The sequence below is a fragment of the Panthera tigris genome, chromosome F3 (genome assembly GCF_018350195.1).
Source record: "Panthera tigris isolate Pti1 chromosome F3, P.tigris_Pti1_mat1.1, whole genome shotgun sequence".
NCBI classification, from domain to species: domain Eukaryota; kingdom Metazoa; phylum Chordata; class Mammalia; order Carnivora; family Felidae; genus Panthera; species Panthera tigris.
In genome coordinates this window covers 57905305-57917989 of record NC_056678.1, presented here as the reverse complement: position 1 = coordinate 57917989, position 12685 = coordinate 57905305, and the positions used below count along the sequence as shown (strand labels likewise).

Here is a 12685-nt window from a genome sequence, read left to right as displayed (position 1 = left end):
AGTCAGGCGCCTGGTGGAATAAACAGCAGGGTATCCGTGAATTAAGTGAGAAACGCAGGAGCAGTAACAGATTTGCTAGTGGAAGATGGGCAATGAAAAGCAAAATGAAGATACTGCAAATTTCCGGGTATTTCTCAATTACACTGTGCTTGCTTGGTGTTCATTTCATAACCATTGTGTGTCTGTCGTCATCAAGGAGAAAAACGTGTGCGGGCCACAACCCGCAGGCAACTTGTCTTTTACCTGGGGAAATAAGATTTGCTCCTGAAACCTGAAAGGATCTGAACACACGACAGAATTAATTATTCAAAACTGTGTTATTAGCAGTGCATATTGTGCTTATTAATAAAGGGCAAAGGGGCGACTTGTGGTGTGGGCTGGGGTTTTCAGGGTAGGAATCATAAGGAGAGTGAATGTGAACTGACTCTGGAAACACCGGGACAATCTGGGTTGGTGGAAGAGTCAAGGCAGAAGAATTCAGGAGGAAACAGTGAGGAAGCTCCCTTCTCTGACTCGGAACCAAGGTAACGTGGAAAAATACAGAAGAATGGGAGATAAAGTTAGTATCTTCAGATGACTGGATTTAAACATGATGTGATGGGCGATGGAGAAATGCTACATTTCACCAACATGGATGTTACACAACATTTTTTTTTAATGTTTATTTATTTTGAGAGAGAGAGAGAGAGAGAGAATGAATGAATGAATCCCAAGCAGGTTCCACGCTGTCAGCACAGAGCCTGATGAGGGGCTTGAACTCAGGAACCATGAGATCATGACTTGAGCTGAAACAAGTCGGACGCTTAACCGACCAAGCCACCCAGGCGCTGTGAGAGGAACAATCTGAGGAGACGTAGCAGGAGCAGGAACCCCGCTGGTCCTTACACAAAGTTAGATCTGAGGCAAGGCTCATCCAGGGAAAGTGGGGGAAATCCCAGGGATATGGAGACATCAGGGCAGCGAGGAGAGAAGGAACGCGGTTTTGCCGTCCTTTTTTTCTTACTGTCGTCACTGGGGATTGCCAAGGGTCCACCCGGCACAGTCTGTCTCACAAAGGTAGTTGGATTTCAAAGCAAAATAAAAATCGTCTGAAGAAAATTTTCCTTTGGCAAAAGGAATGGAAGGTAAAGGTGGGAAAGAAAATCTGCTTAAAGGAACGCGTAGAGGCATAAACTCTTAATTCTAAATGTGAAGGTCTTTTCCAAGAATAAGGCACAGGGAACAGCAAACTATGGATGTAGAAGAGGGAAGACCCATGTGCAAGAAGCTGTTCTTAGCTGTGTGAACCTCATGCCCTAAACACTTCCGTGGGAACCAGGGTTTGCCCTGAGGCCAAGGCAGAAAGGCCCCCGGAAACGGAGGTGCTGCGGGCCAGGCGAGTGGTCATGTAGCCCTCGTTGTGTGGCTACAGGCGCAGTACAAGGCCGCACAGCACGCTAGACCCGCCGAATAAATGAATCCACTTCAGATTTCATTTGAGATCTCGGTTTCTCTCTTTAAAAAAATGCTCATTTATTTTGAGAGAGAGAGAGAGAGAGCTCAAGCGAGGGAGGGGGAGAGAGAGGAAGAGAGAAAATCCTAAGCAGGCTCTGCACCACTAGCACAGAGCCCGGCATGGGGCTCGATCCCAGGAACCAGGAGATCAGGGCCTGAGTCAAAAGCAAGAGTTGGACGCCCAACTGACTGGGCCACCTGGGCATCTCTCTCTCTCCTCTCTCTCCCCTCGAAGTAATCTCTAAGCCCAACGTGGGGCTTGAACTCATGACTCCAAGATCAAGAGTCACATCCACATGCTCTACCAACTGAGCCAGCCAGGCCCCCCCTGAGATATCTCAAAATGAGAAACAAGAGGTCAAACAAGATTCCAAACCGAACAAGAGAGAGCTCGCTCCAGCCACCACTGCCAATGGACACAGATGACTATTTGCTAGAAATTCTTTTTTTTTTTTTTTTCAACGGTTTTTTATTTATTTTTGGGACAGAGAGAGACAGAGCATGAACGGGGGAGGGGCAGAGAGAGAGGGAGACACAGAATCGGAAACAGGCTCCAGGCTCCGAGCCGTCAGCCCAGAGCCTGACGCGGGGCTCGAACTCACGGACCGCGAGATCGTGACCTGGCTGAAGTCAGACGCTTAACCGACTGCGCCACCCAGGCGCCCCTATTTGCTAGAAATTCTACCAAAATAACTGATTCAGATGAATTATCAAGAAAGAAATTAACAGTGGAAATACACAACTTATACCTTAGGTTCACATTAAAAATTTATGGACTTCAGGATTGCCAGATAGAAATTTTTTTTAAATGGTTTTAACCCCTGTAAAAGTTCACCATATACTTCTGAATCTGTATGTAGAAATCTTTCATCTATTTATTTATTTATTAAAAAAAAATTTTTTTTAATATTTTTGAGACAGAGAGAGAGCATGAACGGCGGAGGGTCAGAGAGAGGGAGACACAGAATCTGAAGCAGGCTCCAGCCTCTGAGCTGTCAGCATAGAGCCCGACACGGGGCTCGAACTCACGGACTGCGAGATCATGACCTGAGGCGAAGTCGTCCGCTTAACCGACTGAGCCACCCAGGCGCCCCTCTTTCATTTTTTTAAAAAAGGCTGTTATTATTACTATTTTTTGCTTTATTGCCTCTTGTACTGGGCAGATGCAAGCAAGATTTGCAAGACTACCTTAGCAGCAGCTGAAAAGGTGTTAAAGCAAAAATAAATACTTTTTTTGAGGAGAAACATAGATGACAGAGAAAGCGCCAGAAAGAGGAGCTTTGCCTTAGGCTCAAATTTTTTGCATTATTTTGAGAGGTAACACAGTCCATTCTGGTTAAGAACTGGGAAAATTAAGGACCTACATAGAGGGGATAGCAGAAAAACGTGATCAGTTTCTTTCTAATAAAAATATCTAGACACACCAATATTCCAATAAATAGGGAAAAAAGTATCATAGTGTATAATATAAAACACAAATCCTTTAAAAATCCTGTGTGATACTATCCCTCCCGTTATTAGTGCAGTGAGCAAGCTCTGACAGCATTCATACACAACTTGGAAAAATTATGCAGCCATTTAGATCTAGAAACAACTAGAGGTCAAGCAGTAATTTCATGCATTTTATTATCATGGGCGATAAATTAGGTACTTAATATATAAGGCTTTAAGAAATACTTTAATGAAGTAGCAATTATATTTGAGAAGAGGAAGATATCAGAGTTAAATTAGAAGTTTAGTAAGATAACAAGATAATAAGATTCTTAAATTGAACTTCAATATTAACAAATTATATAGTGAAGAAAGACTAGTGTTTGCTCTAATAGGTAACTCTTGACACTCAAGTAGCACTGAAAAAAATTCATAAAGTTTCATTTGTTTTTACATATAAGAATTAACAGAGGAAATATTTCATATTAAGATGTACAAAGCTGTTACAAATCCGGTAAGGCTGATTAACCAGACTCCATAAGACTAGCGGTTCAAAGACACAGAGAGGTTCTATGTAAAAAAGCACAGTTAACCTAGTCATTAAAAATACTAAGCATTATCTCAGATGAAATAAAGATAAATTAAGGCAATTATGACAAGCCATATAACTACCATAAAGGCATCAAATGTGGGAAATTATTATATCGAATACTGAATCCAGGTGGAGAACAGACACCTTCAAATGCCTTAGGTCACATTCAATCTTGTAGCAACTGATACAGAAGACCTGTCAGACTGTTTACACCCTCTGACGCACTAATTACACTCTGGAGAATATATCTAAGCATATATCCCAAAGGGAAAAAAAGCATATCACGTTGTTATTAGTAAAGACCATGGAAACAACTAACCCAAAGAGAACAACATTGCTACTGGCAAGGAAGGAGCTCACGTTTACGATAAAGAAGAGAAGTACCTGCCCCAAAACCTTTTAAGTTAAAAGAAAAAAAAAAAAAAAGAATGCAACACAACACGGAAACATTACTACCGTCCAAAAATTTATGTTTCTACACTCAAGATTAGGGTTTTGCAAACTGTGGGGTTTTTTTTTTTTTTAGAGCTTAAGGATTTTTTTGCTGTACAGTGGCTAGTAAAGTTGGTACAAAAAATGAAAGTGAAGACTCAAATGATTTTTGACATTATTGCTATTTCAAGGGGAGTTTCTTGAGGTTTGGTATTAGCAATCTTTTCCTTTCTTTTTTCTTTTCTTTTCTTTTCCTTTCCTTTCTCTTCTTTCTTTCTTTTTTTTAAACGGTGTCAGGTTTCTTTGGAAAGTTATTTCCGGGAACTAGCCTACAAAGGCGGACTAGCCTTTGTACAGTGAGATCTGCAACATTATGATAATATTTCCAATGCAGACTCATGGTTCCGTGGCCGGAAAACTTAGTTTTGATAAGCTGGAACAGAAGGTTCCAGTCTATACTCAAACACATAGTGTTGAGACTCTGATGAGCAGATGTTTTAAGGCAGCAATTTGGCTTCAAAATTCAGCCCAGAATTCCAATACTTTCATCGTTCGCATCTTAACGCTAAGAAGGATGAATGACTCAAGCACGTGGCTACTGTACAGTAATCATCTTCAAGTGACTAAGTACATCATATCAACCGTCTAAGGGATTCGTAACATCCATAATCATTTTTGTATGTTCTTTTTGCTCTTCTCATTAGTTAAGCGGATGCCTCAACTGTGAACATTTTATTAAGTGACATTCAGGTAAACTGGGTTCCTATGATAAAAGTGGGTCATAAAGCAGGATTAAGAAAGATTCAAGTTGCCATAAAATTTTACTTATTTTTAAAATAGTCTTTATCTTTGTGAAGTAAGCTCTACACCCAACGTGGGGCTTAAACTCATGACCCCAAGATCAAGAGTCGTCATGTTCCTCTGACTGAGCCCCCTGTTGCCATAAAATTTTAGAACTGATATGAGAGTCAACAATTTTAACTTTTTTCACTATTTCACGTAACTTTCTATGAATAATGGTTAAAAATAATTTTAATGTTTTTTTTTTTTAATTTATTTTTGAGACAGAGACAGACAGAGCATGAGCAGGGGAGGGGCAGACACAGAATCGGCAGCAGGCTCCAGGCTCCGAGCTGTCAGCCCAGAGCCTGACGCGGGGCTCGAACTCACATACTGTGAGATCATGACCTGAGCTGAAGTCGGACGCTTAACCGATGGAGCCACCCAGGCGCCCCCAAAAACAATTTTAGAAAAGTAATAATATTAAAGAAGGCAGGCCTCTGTACGAAAACACTGATAACATACTCTTTTACCCTCAAAGGAAAACAAAAACCCACAAAAATTATAGGAAGGAAGTAATCACGTTTAAACAAGTAAGTCAGTAAAAAATATCTGATATTTGATTCACCGGTATAAAGCATTTATAAAATAATTTCCCAATGGAAGTCACCATCTTTTAACTTCCATCAAAACATACTGTACCTTTTGGTGGAAAATATTTGTGGAAATAAAGTTACAAAGCCCAAAGTAACCTGAGAGCTCTGACTCACCATAAAGCTGTCTCCTACCCAGCGTGAAGTCTGTGCCAGAAAGCCCCACTGCTACACTAAAAAGTCCAGTTCAAGTAAGGTTAACTCCCTGAATTCTCTACCCCATCTATTAAGGCAAATAAATGAAGACAAGAAAGTACCAGTGGATAATACATGCGGGATCTGTGAAATCGTCTTAGCACAGGTTAAAATATCATTCTTCAAAACAGATGGGCGAAATCCTTAGAAAGTGGTTTAACGGCAGCGTCAGAAGGAAAAAAGGTTAGACATTTTGGTTTTGTGAACCTCTGATGTTACGCGGCTATAACGTACTGAGTATATTTATAACCGCACAATAGCGTCTATTACAAATAACCTCGTGCGTGGAACGTATGTATGCAACACAATAGTGTGTTAAGAAATGAAATCCCTGTTTCCAGTACGTTCGACTTAAACTGTAAATTTTCTGTACTGATATTGAGTGTTTTCTTTAAAAAAATTTAAGTTTTTTTAATGTTTATTTATTTTCCAGAGAGAGAGAGAGAGAATACGAGCAGGGAAGGGGCAGAGAGGGAAGGAGACACAGAATCCGAAGCAGGCTCCAGGCTCTGAGCTGTCAGCACAGAGCCCGACCTGGGGCTCGAACCCACAGAGTAGCGAGATCATGACCCGAGCCGAAGTCAGACGCTCAACTAACTGAGCCACCCAGGGACCTTCTGTAAAATTTTTTAATGTCAGCTACTAATTTGAGATACGGTCATGAAATATTCACTGGATTAGAACTTTGACTATCTTTTCTTTTATCCTTGAAATAGCAGTATTTCCTGCTGCACACAAGGCTCCCACTTTGGAGCAATTTCTGATGGGCCAGGTTTTCCTCCTTCTCCAACAAAAAGTCCATTTCATTCCTATTTTTATGTTGTTTTAATTTAATACTTCACTGCAGGACAAAGAAGAAATAACAGTCTTTAAAGAAGCCGAACATGACAACTTCTGAGCAGGGAAAGAATCACGCCACCTTCCCTAGCCCTGAATTTACATGATTTGCCCATTTTCTAAGAAACAAAAAGCCAAAAAACCAAAAAACCACAAAAACAAACAAACAAAAAAACACAACAAAAGCCACAGGGGAAAAATTATTTCGAATGCTCTTGGAATATTTTAATTGTTAAACTTTAAACGCGGAGTACAAACGATAACTTACTTCTAAGCTGCCTCTCTTTATTGGATTCAGCACCAATAATTTCTTCAGAAGATTTTCACAGTCGGTGGACATATAGAAGGGAATACGGTACTTTCCTCGTAAGACTCGCTCCCGTAGTTCCTTAAGAAGGCAAAGAAAGTACTCCTAACTGGCTCCTGAAATGATCATGCCTGAGATAAAACATTAGTACCGACTTCCACCGATACCTTCAAATTCTGGCCGTCAAAAGGCAACGAGCCGCTGACTAATGTATAGAGAATGACGCCGAGGCTCCACACATCCACTTCAGGCCCGTCGTACTTCTTTCCTTGGAAAAGCTCGGGGGCAGCGTAGGGTGGGCTTCCGCAAAATGTGTCTAATTTGTTCCCGACTGTAAATTCATTACTGAAACCAAAGTCAGCAATTTTAATATTCATATCAGCATCAAGGAGAAGATTTTCAGCCTGCGAGGAAAATTAAAATAAAAAAAAAAAAGAAAAAGGACAATGTAAATGCCTACACAAAATACTCACTATAACTGTTTCAGATCTCAAACATGTATTTCTTCCTTCTCATTTTTATGCATAATATCAGATTGAGAAGCCCAGCACGGTGTTTCAATGTATAACTGTTCAGAATCGCATCCATGTAAGACTGAATGTTAACACTATGTAAGTGAAGCTCTCGTCTATAGAAGTATCTGCAGCTGTTTAAGAAAAGTTACTGAGAACGCTTTTTCTTCCAAGTTACTTTAAACCCATTTTTTTTCTTCACTGTAAGAAACATCCTGGAACCGTACCTTAATATGACCTATTTCAAGAAATGTAAGTTGACATAACACTAACCCTTCTTGGGCTTAAACCAACAAGGTTAGGGGCGCCTGGGTGACTCAGTCGGTTCAGTGTCTGCCTTCGGCTCAGGTCATGATCTCACAGTTTGTGAGTTCGAGCCCCGCGTCGGGCTCTGTGCTGACAGCTCGGAGCCTGGAGCTTGCTTCGGATTCTGTGTCTCCCTCTCCCTCCGCCCCTCCCCTGCTTACACTCTGTCTCTCTCTAAAAAATAAATATTAAAAAAAAAAAACCCAACAAGTTTACTCAAAAGTGCTCTATTTTTAATAGACCATCATTGATTAATGCAAAGCTCAAGAGTATACCTAAAATAACTGCCAGTCAGGGGTTCTGTGCTATTGAATTAAATCTTTCGTCTTCTCTGATAGAATGCTTCCTCAACAAAGTTCTGTTCTTTTAGTAAAACAAAACAATACAACACAGCCTCCACTAGATCTTGTTTAAGTTTCTTTTTGCTGTTCTAAAACTAGATTCTCCTCTTCTGGAGGTATATTTTGGTAGAAAGCAGTGATTTCCACCCTCGTGTTTTCAGATGCTGTTTTTCCAAAATCCTAAAACAGAATCATTAAAAAAAAAAAAAAAAAAAAGGTTTAAATGTGCCTTTTGTAAACACAAGCTGAATTGCCTGTGTTTACAAAAGGCACATTTAAACCTTTTTTTTGTACCTGTCTCGTTTCAAACTCTTTTATAACTGATAGACTAAGGAAATTATTTATTACATTGTAGATGTGTTTTATGAGGTCACCAAAGGGAGTACAATTTGGCTAAAATGAAAGGCAGACTTCTCTGCCTCGCCGGAGAGCCAGGCACTGTGTCCACCTTGCAGCATTTCCCTCCCTCACCTTCCTTCTTTTTCCTTTCAAAGGTGTGCTAGCTTGGGATAGCTATTCTAAAAAAGGGAGGTATGTTTAGCACCCAAAAATACGACAATAATGTGGCGCCACTTATGACATGAATATTGCAACAGCACATACATTTGGGACATTTCTATTAAAACCCAACATTTACAGACCGGTGTGACAAAACCATGTGATGTTCTGATGTAAAAGCCTGGTCACTGTAAATTTCTGGGGCCATGCGTGAGCAAGTGGGGCTTTTTGGGTCTCCGTGAAGATGTCTGGATGGATGTGAAAGTACACAGGCTGCGTCGGAAGGGCAGAGCTGGAGGGGGTCTGAGATCTGCTCCAGGAGCATGAGGGAGAGCCCATCCCCCACACCGCAGGGAAACTCAGGGTGCTGCACATGATTTTAGTTTCTCAGATTTCTTTCCATGTAAGAAATGAGATAAGCTGGGCGTCAAACATACAGTCAGGGGAACACTCCTCTACTTTCTCTTTCTTTGTGGAAGTGATTTCTCCCTAAAATAGCTGTGGGAGGAAATGGAGAAGGAAAATTTGGGAGCAGTAGAAGATCTGCAACCTCAGAAAAATGGGGCCAGAATATGGGATTAGACTCTTGACAACCGCTTAAGACAGTATTTTTTTTTTTTTAATTTTTTTTTTTAATGTTTATTTATTTTTGAGACAGAGAGAGACAGAGCATGACCAGGGGAGGGTCAGAGAGAGAGGGAGACACAGAATCTGAAACAGGCTCCAGGCTCTGAGCAGTCAGCACAGAGCCCTACGTGGGGCTTGAACCCACGGACTGCGAGATCATGACCTGAGCCGAAGTCGGACACTCAACCGACTGAGCCACCCAGGCGCCCCAAGACAGTATTTTTAAGTATAATATGAACCAGGGCTAGTAGCTGACAGACAACCTGGGAAAAAAATGTAAAAAAGAAAAATAGACTCCTAGGTAAGGTACAATGAAAGTTCAGTTTGGAAGAAGAGAGAAAAAGGGGGGAAAAAAGACAAATATTTTAGCCCCAGGACCTTCTACTTCCATTAAAAAAAAAAAAAAAAGAGGACACCTGTTTGGCCACACCGTTTCTTTCTTTTTAAAAATTATTTTATATTTTTAAATTTCTCTTTATTTATTTGAGAGAGACAGAGACAGAACGAGTGGGGAAGGGGCAGAGAGAGAGAGAGGGAGAGAGAGAGAATCCCAAGCAGGCTCCACGCTGCCAGTGCAGAGCCTGATATGGGGATCGAACCCATGAAACTGTGAGATCAGGACCTGAGCCGAAATCAGGAGTGGGACGCTTAACTGACTGAGCTACCAGGCGCTCCTGAAATTATTTTATATTTTTAAATAAAAACGGTGTATGTACTTAAGGCGTGCAACACGATGATTTGATATATATACACAGTGAAATGATTACAACAGCCAAGCTGATTAACATAGCGCCTCCTCATTTAGTTACCATTTTTGTATGTGTGATGACAGCATCCGAAATCTACTCTCTTAGCAAATTTCCCAGTATTCAATACAATATCATTAACTTTTTGAATAGAACACTGAAAGCTCAGGCAGCCAGAGCAGAACTAAATGAGACTTCATTCAAACGGAAAAGCTTCTGCATAGCAAAGGAAAGGATCAACAAAAGGTATCCTATGGACTGGGAGAAAATATTTGCAAACCCTACATCTAATAAAGGATTAATATCTAAAATATATAAGGAACTCATACAACTCTGTAGCAAAAAACCAAACACCACAATGAAAAAATGAACAAAAGTCCCTCAACAGACATTTTCCCAAAGACGATATACAAATGGGCAACAGGTATCTGAAAAGGTACGGAACGTCACTAACCTCCAGGGAATTGTGAATCACAACCACAATGAGATAACACTTTCCACCTGTTAGGGTGGCTATCATCAAAAGTATAAAAGATAAGGTGTGTTGGCAAAAATGTGGAGCCAAGGGACCCCCGCACACCGTTGGTGGGAACACAAACTGGGGGAGCCATTATGGAAAAGAGGACAGAGATTCCTCAGAACTCTGAAAGCAGTCCTTCTCCTGGGTACGTATCCAAAGGAAATGAAAGGGTACCTTGAAGAGATATCTGTGCTCCCACATTCACGGACACAAACCTTTCATGACTGTCACAACTTTTTGTTCTGAAGTATATGCTAGTTTACACTCATCACATGCGTTGGACGTTCACAAAAACACTTAAAGACTTCCCGTTCCTCGAGCTTTACTGTGGAGAGTGGACACTGGCAGCACGTCACATAAACCTGGTCCTGTGCTCGCTACCTTCCTTCTGGCGGAATGGGATCTCAGGCATTTTTAGATGGGGACAAAGCTCCACGCTGATCTATTACAACCAGCTCACTAATGGTGAATCAAATCCTCTAGCCTTTAATGCCAGATAACTTCTCCTTCGTATTTTCTTCATTTTCTCAGTGGAAATACTGCCTTCATGAAGTTGCTAGGAGGCAAATAGGAACCACTTTCCTCGGACAGAGCCGGGCACAATTAAGCAACCAAAAAGATGGCGCTCATACTACAAAGCAGCTGTTAACGATTTAGACTTTTTGTCATAGAATCAGTGGCTTACCTTAAGATCACGGTGAACAATGCACTTTTGATGGCAATACTGTACAGCAGATACAATCTAAAATAAATATTTGGATAAAAGATGTGTAATTATTTTATGGTAAAAACACCGCAATTTTCCTTCAATGATCACCTCCAACTAAGATAAATTACCAACTTAGATTTCAAAGTAATATTTCACCATTTCCCTGTTCTCTCAGCTCTGAAAACTACGTATGTTACACTTAAAATGGAAAAGGTCACTTTTTTCCCGTGTAGACACGCAGCATTCTCTCACTAAAAGACACTAAAATATTTCTTTGTCAGAGTCCGTGAAGATTTCTGTGGGCTGTTATATTTCTCTGCTGACGTGATCAAATGTGTGCAATTTGTAGTTCTGATCAAATGGCTTATTCTAATGTTGGGATAACAGCTTTGGCACACATGAATCAGTCTATTTTAGGAATCATTATCAAATGTGTTCAAGGCATGTTTTTTCAAGCGAGGCCAATCAAAGGGGTATCTGGCATTGTCCTGTACTTATTCATACATAAAGAAATATAAAGAAATGGGAAAATTGTTCGGCCTTAAAACGAAACCCAAGTATCAAAAAAAAGGGGGAAAAATGAAATTTGATCTTAAAGCTGTTAGTAGGTCGGTCAGGCAGATTATTCTACCCCTGTAACTAGATATTGTATGCAATCATCATTTTTAACCATTACACAGGGTTCTTTGGGAACAAAGACTGAACAAGGAGGAACCCAATGGTAAGAGCCAAAGATACAAATGAGAAATAGGTTATAAACAATTCTATTATAGTTATTTTACTCCATAAAATAAAGACATTCAAAGAATCAGATAGTAATCAAGTTAAGAACTGTTTTGTATATGTAATCCCCTCTGATGTACAGGACGGCCATTTTAATTCACAGAACATTCACTTCTGTGGATTCAGTTAAATGGAAACACGCTATGAATGCTGAATACTGGTAAGGCATTTACAAGTGGAGATAGAAATGAGATTTTTAAAAGTCTAAAGATGATGTGAAGTATGACCACGCTAATAGAAATATGGGTTAAAAAACGTTCAAAGTAGAAGTGAGATTGATAGTTCAGTACTATAAAACTATTCTAATGTATATTAAAATGGTTCAGACAGAAACATGAATTCAAAACAAAATCAACACACAATGAGCAATATGTAATTCGATTAAATTCATTTCTGATTCAACAGTTTACTGAGTACCTGCTACGTGCAAGAAAATGTGCTGGCTGCTAGGGGAACACAGAATGAACACGACATGGACCCTGCCCTTAAGGAGCTGAAAGTCTGATTAGAAGAAAATATGTACATATCTTACATGTCTATGAGCAACCATAATACAAGGCAGAGTCATAGAAGCAGAGGTACAAAGAAGTGAGGGGAATCATATTACATAAAGAACAATTTCAGTTAGAAATGCTGCCCGGAGTAGGTGATATTTGATCTAAGCCATCCTTGAATGACAGTACTAAGTATTTCAGGATGAGATTTGGTGATGGGGAGGTAGGGGCAAGCTGGTGAAATGTACTGATGTTGAGACAACACAATGTATTTGAAAAGTAGGTGGGAAAATGGTAATAGTGGCAGTAAATGTTGACAGGTTGGTAAAAACCTCCAAATTCCAAACTACACAGGTACCACAGAACCACTAAATGTTTTTAGGCAGAGCAATTGTGAACGAGTACGATCAATTTGAAGTGTAAATCCC

At 40.2% G+C, this 12685-nt stretch overlaps 1 protein-coding gene across 3 annotated transcripts in view; it reads right to left on the bottom strand.

The window, feature by feature from the left end:
- Nucleotides 1-12685, bottom strand: part of MARK1 (microtubule affinity regulating kinase 1) — a 116454-nt gene that overhangs the window by 28031 nt on the left and 75738 nt on the right. For all 3 annotated transcript variants that reach the window (XM_042975820.1, XM_042975821.1, XM_042975822.1), the window contains 3 exons: nucleotides 10957-11013; nucleotides 6889-7125; nucleotides 6683-6802 (listed from right to left, as the gene is read on the bottom strand). In XM_042975820.1, coding sequence (XP_042831754.1) covers nucleotides 6683-6802; nucleotides 6889-7125; nucleotides 10957-11013 — 414 coding nt within the window. The remainder of the gene's footprint in view (nucleotides 1-6682; nucleotides 6803-6888; nucleotides 7126-10956; nucleotides 11014-12685) is intronic.